Source organism: Sinocyclocheilus grahami, unplaced genomic scaffold (assembly GCF_001515645.1).
Source record: "Sinocyclocheilus grahami isolate Dianchi unplaced genomic scaffold, SAMN03320097.WGS_v1.1 scaffold14.1, whole genome shotgun sequence".
NCBI classification, from domain to species: Eukaryota; Metazoa; Chordata; class Actinopteri; order Cypriniformes; family Cyprinidae; genus Sinocyclocheilus; species Sinocyclocheilus grahami.
Window position 1 is genome coordinate 1701741 of NW_015505193.1, and position 11465 is coordinate 1713205.

The window sequence follows — 11465 nt, forward strand, 5'->3', positions numbered from 1 at the left end:
TTTTTCAATATGTGAAATATACTTCTCTGACATCATGCTTTTAAATCAGATGCATATTGTACATAGAAATGGCTGATATCTCCAGTTTCTCGTGATTGAGTGATTGACTGGCTTGTATGGCACTTCCAGTAGTTAGTTGAAAGTAAATTAGAACTAGAAATCCATGAGCAGAACTGTATATTCAGCTTTGTGAAATTATCTGTAAAAGGAAACATTTGGACAGACATTGCAAAGTCTACACATTTCCACTCATTTGAAAGAGTTGGTGTTTACTACTTTAGATAGGCTCTTCCTTAAATAGCATTGAAAACAAACCAAATTGTGACTGGTCACTTGACCTTTAGACTAATGAAGTGGCAAGTGCAAAACTATGGCTGCACTCAGAAGAGCATACTACCTTTATGTTGCTTATCTTTATCTGACAGAAATATTGTGAGATGTATGCTCACCTATTATATGTTTCCACCTATTTTAAGTTGCAGAACTATTTCAGACTATAGTCAGTGTTATTTTAGTAACCTATTATTTACATACTATTCAAATAATATTTTGGATGAGATTTCATTTTTATATCTTCAATTTAATTTTAGTAGTAATGTTTATGTGCATAGTTCTTTTTATCTTAATTTATTTGTATTTAAGTTTGAGTCATTTTAGTATTTTAACAAACTTATTTTCAGTTAGTTGCCAAAACAACATTTTTGTTTAAGTTTTTAAGTCTATTTCTATTTGGCTTTCATTTGTTTTTTATTTAAGTTTTAGTCACTTAAACTTATTTTATTCCAGTTAGTTGCCAAGACAAGTTTATACGTTAAAGATTTTCATCTAATATTTATATTTTATTTTATTTAACAAAAACATTTTTTGAATAGTTTTAATTTTAGTAAACAATAACAACACCGACTATAGCATTCTGCATTGTTTAATATTTAATTTTGTGGAAAATAAGTCTTAAGTGAGAAAGTACTGTAAGCTTCTGGTTCATTTGTAATGCTGGTAACAGAAGGTCAAGTAGAGCACATTGCATTGTGGGATACAGTATTTCATGCAGTGTGCTTTGCATCCACATTTTGGCAAATGTCATAGGTTAAATAGATATTCGATACAAACATACTACTGTGCAAAAATTTTCATGTAGACTGCAGAAATATTATTCCAAACATATCCAAAGTCTGTCCAAAGGAATTCAAACTTTTCCGAGCATCATGCATCTCTCAAGCTGAAGTGCTGCATCATCAGAGAAGACATGCAGATGTTCAGACCGAATGAATCAAGACAGCAGGCTGTATTCATTTACAAGTGGCTCTTCAGCTGTGGGTTTGATAGACCTTCCTTTAAATTCCTGTGCTGCTATGTAGTCTGTCATTCTATCTGTCCATCTGTCCATCAAACGGGCTCTCCTACCGTCCTCCGCATTTACAATCGGTAACAAAAATAATGAGTTCCCTTAAGATACGTGCAACTCCCGTCTCTCCATTTTAATATGTATCGTGTTATGCAAAAAGTGCAAGATATTTAAATATATATTGCTGATATTAAAGTTTTTGGGGTGAATATACCTTGCCATACAAGTCCTGGGTTCATTTAATTGTTTTTGATCTGTTTCAGATGTGTGCAGAATGCAGAGAGGATTATTGTGTGGGCTGCTTTGTCAGATTCCACCAGAAGGGGGCACTGAAGCACCATCGTATGGTTCCCGTACAGGTGAGGAGGTGTTCTGACAACTTCCGTCCGTCCCACACACACACGCACACGCCTACACACGCCCGCATCAGCGCCAGGCACACACTTCCAGATTCAGTCTTCCTCCTCCATGCCGTTTCTCAGAAACGCAGAACGCTGGTCACTATTAGCGGACAAACTGCTCACTCTAACCCAACTCTGATTACACACACCTGTTCCCAGGTTAGAGAACAGCCACACAAACACACACAGCTAATGTGTGTTCACACACACTCACTTCCGTCAGCTTGAGTTTGTTTTAGAGAGTTGAGTGGCCACTAAGTCTGACCACTTAGAAAAGTACCTGCACTCGGCTTCTCAAAAAGCCACATGCTGTGAGGGTTCATTCACGTTCAGGACGGTTGCCTTAGCCAATACAGCAAATAAACAGCATAATGTTTTTTTTTTCTTCATTTCATTTTGTTCCCATTAAATAGTTTATATAAAAATAACTGTGCTCATTAAATTACCTTTTAGATTTATGTGATTTTACTGTTATAGTATCACTCTGATCTACACTTACTTAATTGGTAACGGAATGAAAGTTGACACCAATATCTAACTATGTACAACCATAATTAGTACATTTCTTCCAAGAAAAGAAAACTACATACAGTAAAGTTTTGAATTTTGAAGTTTTTTTTGTGTGTGTTTTTGAACTCTCTTTTATGCTGCATTTATTTGATCAAAACTGTAAAAACAGTAATATTATTACAATATGATAGAAATGTGGAATTTTTTTAATCTTCTGCAACATGATAATTATCTTTACTGTCATTTTTGATCAATTCAATGCTCCATTGCTGAGTAAAGTGTTGTTACTGACCTTAAACTTTTGCATGGTAGTGCATCACGGATTCCACAAATTTTTAAGTAGCAAATCAGCATATTAAAATGTTTTCTGAAGGAACACTGAAGAATGGAGTAATAATGCTGAAAATTCAGCTTTGCTTCACAGAAATAAATTACATTTTAATTATATCACAACAGAAAACTATTTTGAATTCTACTAATATTTCACAATATTCCTGTTTTACTGTATTTTTGATCAAATAAATGCAGCCTTGGTGAGCAAAGGAGATTTCTTCCAAAACATTGAACATGATTCCCAATTTAACTGTAGTGGGTTTCTGATATTTAGCTGTGTATTTATATAGTAAGATCCGTTTTTAATAGTTTAAGTTACATTTTAACTTGACCCTCAGGGTCATTCACACTGTGTTGAGTCAACTGGGAAAAATCAGCTCATTATAGTTTCCATAAGCGCTAACCCCAGGGCATACAGGGAACATACCTCACCATGACCCCATGTCCTAAAGCACTCCATATAGGCATACAAATATGTTTAGGCATCATCATGTGTGTGTCAGTGTTGATCGTAGCATTTGAGGTGCTCCAATTATTGCTTACTATAGGTGTGCTGGAACAGTGTGGAGATCAGCTCTTCTTCTGAGAAGATGACCTTAAGTGACCCACATAAACCCTTCACATCTGTCTTCATGTTTACATCCCATCATGCAGCATTAGGCAGCAAATGTGCATCACCAAACTTACTTCTGCCCTGTGTGATGCTCACCCTGCACTGCCGCATACTGAAAGCCGTAATTACACAAACACAAGCAAACAAGTCCAGATGGAGGAGAAACAGAAGAACCCATAGGCTCTAGTCTAGTGAGCTTCCTCGTTGTCTACCGTCTACATTAGTGTTATTTTAGTATAATATACCATTATAATATTTATTAAAGGTATTACAGGTATTATTTTTTTACTCAAAAATAACATTTCTGTTGTTTACTCACCCTCATGTTGTTCAAAACCTGTGTACGTTTCTTTCTTCTGTTCAACACAAAAGATATTTTGAATAATGTAGCCAAACAGTTTCTGATCCCCATTGACTTCCATAATAATTTTTTTGAAGTCAATGGCTACCAGCAACTGTTTGGTTACCAACATTCTTCAAAATATCTTCTTTCGTGTTCAACAGAAGAAAAGAAGCTTATACAGGTTTGGAAAAAAAAAAACATGAGTGTGAGTAAATTATGACAAAATTGTCATTTCTGGGTGCTGCTTGAAGGGAGTGTGCAGTCTTGGCAAGAAACTGAGAATTGTATTTAACTACACTGGACTCTGATGCAGCCTTATGCATCCTAATCCTGTTTAATTTGCTTCCATGGGAGAAAAAGGGAACAAATATTAATATTTTTGTCCCCAGGGTTTATTCTTTGCAAGCTTGGTTTGTCTGCGTCTGCTTTTGACAAAGAGGCATTTGTCCATTTGCTTTTGATTCATTCTCTTTTATCTCTGTTTTCAATTTGCACCCTTTAATAGTTTCCTATTGCTTTCTATTGTCTGCAAATCACTATGCTGAGATAAACTAATTAATTTGCTATTGTTTACTGTAGTTTGAGTGCATAATAAAAATATTTAGTCAAGAGACAGTCAAGGTCTTATCTGGTGAGGTAAGAGAAAGCGTTATTCAGCAGCCCTGACCACTATAATGGCCACTAACAATGTTATCTTAAGGACATAATGTCATAAAGAGGAATTCGTTTTCTGGCTACCAGTTATTGGGTGAATTATATGATTTAATCAAGCTTTTCTTCATAGCTATTATTCATTTGCACTTTTTTATGGAGAGATTTGATAATGTTTGCAGTAATCAGTAATAAAAAGAGCAATTACCTGGTGTGAATATGATCAAATTAAAGAAACCCTATTATGCTACATGTAAGTACTGGGTTTTAGGTTTCTACTGACATATTTCATGGTTACTACTTTTAAAATGAAAAGTGCACTGTAATTGTTTTCTAAGTTGTAAATAAAGCAAATATTATTGGAGTATGTCATACAAAAAAATACTATTTCAGGTTTTCTACTTCAACATTTCACATTTAATTCAGTGTGTAACTTGCCATTTATTTGCAATTGTTTGTGAAATTTGTTAGCAAATTCTGAGTGAAAATGGTCCTGCCCAACAGTGTTATTTTTGTGTCATTTCATTATATAAGACACTATTATATTTTTTATTATTCTTTAAATGTCTATGTGTGTGTGTGTGTGTGTGTGTGTATATATATATATATATATATATATATATATAGATTGTTTGGGGTGGTACATCAAACTGCTTATTAACTGAATCATACATTTAGCTTCTTTAGGTCAAATCCGGTTAGAAATGGATAATGCATTAAGAATGTATTCATGTAATAATGCATTATTTCTGTTCATAAATAATTGTAACCAACGTTAAACTGCATTATAATATTTGCAGATATCACACAGTGCATTATAAGGTGCATTACAAGACATAATTAAGGCATTAAAAATGTTTATAATGCATTGTATATAAAGTATTACTTGTATGTGAATGTTGCGTCAAGCAGTAGGCCTATTTCACATTTCAGTGTTAACTAAGCAGAAAACTTCAGTATCAGTAATTTTTAGCAGCAGATGTCCACACACACACACACACACACACACACACACACACAAAACAACAACAACAACAACAGACATTACGAGTATGAGTTAAGTGTTTTTGAAAGAAGTTACTTTTGCTGACTAAAGCTGGATTTATTTGATCAAAAATACAGTAAAATAGTGGTAAAACTTGATGCTTTTATACACAATGCTATATAAAGGTATTCATGATGTACATAATGTAATGCATTATACAGTATATTTTCATAAATAATTGTAACCAAAGTTAAAATACATTATATTTGCAGATTTATCTGAAATGGATCGTTTGAGATGTGCGTTTTAATGCATTACTTTTTCTGTGTAACAATGATTAGATAGATGAGATCATACAATGTGATACAAGGTGCATTAGAAGTCATAATTAATGCAATAAATATACTTTTATGATGCATTATATATGAAGACTTCTAGTAAAGTGTTACCATATTGTAAAATATAATTATAATTTAAAATAACAGTTTTTTAAAACTGCAGTTTATTCCTGTGATTACTCCAGTCTTCAGTGTCACATGATCCTTCAGAAATCATTCTAATATGCTGATTTGCTGCTCAAGATACATTTCTTATTATTATCAATGTTAAAAATCAGTGTTGTTGTGCCGTTTCATATTTTTGTGGAAATAAGGAAATTTTTTCATTTTCTTTGATGAATAGAAAGTTCAAAAGAACAGCACTTTTTTTTAATTTAAATCTATGCAACATATAAATGTATTTACTGCCACTTTTGATCAATTCAATGCATGCATCTTGTGTTCTTGTTGGCAGGAAGGAAGTCAACATTGAGATGTGCGTTTTAATGCATTACTTTTTCTGTGTAACAATGATTAGATAGATGAGATCATACAATGTGATACAAGGTGCATTAGAAGTCATAATTAATGCATTAAATATACTTTTATGATGCATTATATATGAAGACTTCTAGTAAAGTGTTACCATATTGTAAAATATAATTATAATTTAAAATAACAGTTTTTTAAAACTGCAATTTATTCCTGTGATTACTCCAGTCTTCAGTGTCACATGATCCTTCAGAAATCATTCTAATATGCTGATTTGCTGCTCAAGATACATTTCTTATTATTATCAATGTTAAAAATCAGTGTTGTTGTGCCGTTTCATATTTTTGTGGAAATAAGGAAATTGGTTTCATTTTCTTTGATGAATAGAAAGTTCAAAAGAACAGCACTTTTTTTTAATTTAAATCTATGCAACATATAAATGTATTTACTGCCACTTTTGATCAATTCAATGCATGCATCTTGTGTTCTTGTTGGCAGGAAGGAAGTCAACATTTGAACACGAAACCTCACTCAACTTTCTGTAGAGTGTGGAAACTTGGCCATGTGCTCCATTTAATTTCATCTCCTTCTCTCACTGTCTCTGTCACTCTCATTGTGTTCTCTGGGTCTCGCCTCAGGTGTTGTTTGTGAATGACGGTGTTGACGTGGAGGATGAGGAGGCTGGTGAGGAAGAGGACAGCTCTCTGCTGAGAGGAGGCTTTGATGAAGAAGAGTCAGCCAGGTCCTTCCAGGAGGCTCTGAAAGAGTGGAGAGAGAGAGGACAGAGACCAGGTAACACACACACTTATGCATCTGAATGTGTGTGGATATGCTACAGTCAGACTACGGTAATAAAGTGACATGGTGTCAGGTTGGTGTGAGCTGCCACATATATTCTCTGGCAGGCTGTCTGAACACGCACAAACAGTCTCTCATAAAGCACACTCATGTGTGGCATTGACTGACATAACGCACACCGCAAGTGCGACAGGGCTGCTGATTGGTTGCCAGGTAACTACATACAGTATATGCATGACAAACATGTGCTCGTTGACGACACGTGTGTGTTTCCAGGCGCTGCGTGCGGTTTGTAGAAATGCCTCCGTGATTTGACAACATATGACTCAATGAGTTTGAGAAACTCATTGATGATGCCAGGTCACAAGAAATTCAATCCGTTAGGGATATTAGTCAAGAACAGCAGGATATTTGTTGCTAAATATGAGCAGACGTGATGTTTTCATGCACTTGACTTCAGGATCAGAGAACCACTGTACTCTGTTTAAAATCAAATACTAGTCTTGTGCATACTGTTAATTCTAAACCTACTATGCTTTAGGAATAGTACATCATTTGGTGTACTTTATGCAATGATGGACATCACAACCTCATCACATTGATCTCATCAGGTTAACTTGCAGTTAATTAGTGGCAGATTCATAATAAAGCTCAGAAGATTAATCAGCTGTGATCTTGATTCTAGACTTTATCAAAGGTAAAATGGGTGAGTAACTTAATGTCCTACTTTATATTAATGCAAATGCAAAGATTTTATTATTTATAGTACATAGTATTGCTACAGCTGCATACAGTTTTAATCAGAAGAAAATTGTTATTTAAATTAGTAAACCAGAGACAAGAAACGTCATGAGCTGGCTTTGATGTAACAGTCAGAATTAATAAAGGAGCAAATTTATTTTGATCCATGATGATAAATATTTCACATCCAGTGTAGACAGGGTGTTACGTGAAATTTATTTATTTATTTATTTCCTCCCCAATTTTCTACGGGGAAAAAGACATTGAAACAAATAATTAATTTTTGCAATAGCTGTCTATTTTTATTTTTTTTCCCATTTTCAACTGAATATATTATTTGAATATATAAATAAATATTTACATATGTGTGTGTGTGTGTGTGTCTATGTGTCTATATTTAGTGTTTTGAGTGGTTTTTACATATATATATATATATGTAAAAGGTCAAATTCTATGGAGGACCAAACCTGCAGAAATTATAAATAAATATATAGATAAATTAATAAATAAAATGACAGGAAAATAAATAAAGGAATAAATGACTTGATAAAAACAAATATAGTTATTTTGTAATAAAATTTAACCCTGAATTAATTTTTTTATTACTTTTTCCTTCATGTATTATATTATTTTATGTATTTATTTTTGCATTTATTTTAATTTTATTTATTTATGTATGTATTTATTTATTATTTTTTATTCCCACGTGTATTTATTTCCAGATTTATTTCTTCATTTATTTCTTCGTACTTTTCCGTGTGCAAATGAGACAAATATAGTTATTTTGTAATAAAATTTAACCCTGAATTAATTTTTTTATTACATTTTCCTTTATGTATTATATTATTTTATGTATTTATTTTTGCATTTATTTTAATTTTATTTATTTATGTATGTATTTATTTATTATTTTTTATTCCCACGTGTATTTATTTCCAGATTTATTTCTTCATTTATTTCTTCGTACTTTTCCGTGTGCAAATGAGGGAGGCGGTCCTTGCGGAGCTCCGGTGAATCATTGGTTGAGAGCTCACGCAGAAGGTCAGATCAAAATAACGATAGAGATCGGAGTTTGTGTGATCAACTGTAGAGTTGCAAGATATTTTCATAGATTCACGTTATGTCGAATTATTTTATTGCGACTGAGTTCACCTACTTATCCTGACAGTTTCGTCATTAAGTTTAGTTTGATGACGCCTCTAGACACACTTGGTAGAGGTTTCTAAGGCTTGTGTTCATTTTGTAATTACAGAGAAAAGACAGTAAAACAGTTGCATCAAAGGTTTGGAATCGCGGCCCACTGCCATAAAGTTAGCTTGACATTGGACGTTCAATATTCGCAAGTGTAGGGACCGTCTCTAAACTTACATACGATATTTATTAAAATAAACTGTCAAATTATATCTAAATATTGCTAAATCAGGATTACATTTTATTACAAATGAACTATATTTGTTTTCATCAAGTCATTTATTTCTTTATTTTCCTGTTATTTATTTATTATTTCTGCAGGTTTGGTCCTCCATAAAAATCGCCCATTGGCCTCTGACCATCATGGCCTCCTAACCATCCCCATATCTGCTGATTGGCTTCATCACTCTGTCTCCTCTCCACCAATAAGCTGGTGTGTGGTGGGCGTTCTGGCGCACTATGGCTGCCGTCGCATCATCCAGGTGGATGCTGCACACTGGTGGTGGTTGAGGAGATCCCCCCCTTCTATGTAAAGCGCTTTGAGTGCCCAGAGAAAGCGCTATATAAATGTAAGGAATTATATATATAAATGTATATTTTACATATTACATGCTGCGAATATAGTAAAAGTAGTATGCTAGCCAGTTATTTCAAACATCGTTTGCATGTATAGTTGGGGTTTAAAGGTGAATAAGACACTCGATTGAATCACACTGCAGCAAAGTAAAGTTAGTCCTTATCATGTGTCAGACTCCTTGTGTTTGTCCCTCTCTCTCTCTCACTTCTCTTTCTGTAGTTGGCTAGCAGGAGTCTTGCCCGCTGCAGTGCTGCTTGGCTTGTGCTCACTGTGATAATGACTGCTGTGTTAAGGGGGTTTCAGATGCACTGAAGTCTAACCGCCCTTTATATTCTCACAATTCAGCAAAATAACTCTCAAAACAAAGACTGAATTATGTCTATAGTTCTGCTTGAATTCTGACGGCTTATTTCTCTCATTTAGTCTCTTGAGTATTTGTTTAATATAAATTCTTTAGTGGTTTGCATGAAGCTAAAACGGAAAGGGTTAAGAGTGTTTGAACGACTTCTAGGCTACATGCACACTTCAGGTAAATACGGTTATTTTCCTGTTCTGTACACACAGAGTTTTGACTGAAGGCTTGATTGGTGTGGTTTTCTCTCTAGTGTCTGTGATGGAAACACAAACAGAGAAAGGATCCCAGCCGTTAATTTATGTGGAGTTCAAGGAGGACACTTTGAGCTACATGGAGAAACTCCTCATGAAAAAGCACCGCAGGTTAGTGCTTGACACCTCACACTTTATAACCGAACAGACACACATTGAATAAGAGCATTACAAGCTTCAGTTACCTTCTCAGGCCCCAATTAAGGCCCATTTAAGATCAATTAATGACTTATGGCTGCTAATTATACAGCCTCACCTTTAAGTTGTGCCACTGCCGAGTCACTTGAATTTATTGAGCTAATCAGCACCAAAGCCCAATGGTATTGCTTTAACTTTGTAAAATCTTCCTTAAACAAATACACCGGCACACAAACCTAGTGAGCTGCCTATGTAGGGACCATTTTAAGGCATCATAGGCACACTCCTTACATGAAGCCTGTTCCAAATAGTAGGGAACAACATGCTGCCTTCTAAGATGGCTTATTTTGGTATTCTAAGGAAGCATAGAGTGCAACAGTTAAGTGTAAGAAGTAAAAACTCCATTGATTTTCTTCATAAGGAAATTTATTTTTAATGATAACTTATAAACCTTTAAAGACAAATCTGTTGTGAGCTCTCTCAAAATTCTTAAATATTTGTATGTATATGCATATTTTGCAATAAAATATATTGTTTCTTTAGATATAATCAACAACTTTAAATGGATAGTTTTATATTTCACCATTGTTTTTAATTCTGTTTTGTCATTCGCAATGTTTCATGGGATTGTAGTTTCCCCCCTCACTAAAGCTGTTTAGTACAGAGTCTTGTACCTTTTTTGTGATTCACCTTTGTTGTGTTGGTTGTTTTGGTTCATGGCTTATAAATCTTTAATGTAGACATTTTTAAAATCCCTATAGGAAAAATTTATGGGAAAAAGTACTTCCGGAACCAATGGCAGTGAAAATAATGGGCTGACACTAATGCACTCATTTAGAGAATGCAATCCCAGAATGCACTGCGATAAGGTCTGTTAAAAAATTATCCAATAATCAATTAAACGAGAGAAATGCAATTGAAGCGTAATTGAAACGTATTTAAATTAAAGGGGTCATATAATGTTGCTAAAAAGAACATTATTTTGTGTATTTGGTGTAATGAAATGTGTTTATGTGGTTTAAGGTTAAAAACACATTATTTTCCACATACTGTATATTATTGTTTCTCCTCTATGCCCCGCCTTTCTGAAACGTGTCGATTTTTACAAAGCTCATCGGTCTGAAAAGGGAGGTGTGCTCTGATTGGCCAGCTATCCAGTGCGTTGTGATTGGACGAATACCTCAAGCGTGTGACGGAAATGTTACGCCCCTTACCATATTGTGATGATGCCCTGTCCGGCCGGAACATAACATAAAACCATGTCTGCATTTGTGATTGGAGAAATGACAAACAACAAGCGCTACTCTACACTGCCCAAAACTTTGAATCATCAGTGGCAAATTCTTTAAATATAAAAAACGTACTTACAGTCTGTAAATCAGAACAGCCGGCATTGTAGTCTACTCTCCCAGGATCAGGAAACA

At 34.3% G+C, this 11465-nt stretch overlaps 1 protein-coding gene across 1 annotated transcript in view; it reads left to right on the plus strand.

The window, feature by feature from the left end:
- Positions 1-11465, plus strand: part of LOC107600751 (zinc finger B-box domain-containing protein 1-like) — a 48974-nt gene that overhangs the window by 13063 nt on the left and 24446 nt on the right. Inside the window, exons 6-8 of the mRNA XM_016292710.1 lie at positions 1609-1704; positions 6629-6782; positions 9903-10014. Coding sequence (XP_016148196.1) covers positions 1609-1704; positions 6629-6782; positions 9903-10014 — 362 coding nt within the window. The remainder of the gene's footprint in view (positions 1-1608; positions 1705-6628; positions 6783-9902; positions 10015-11465) is intronic.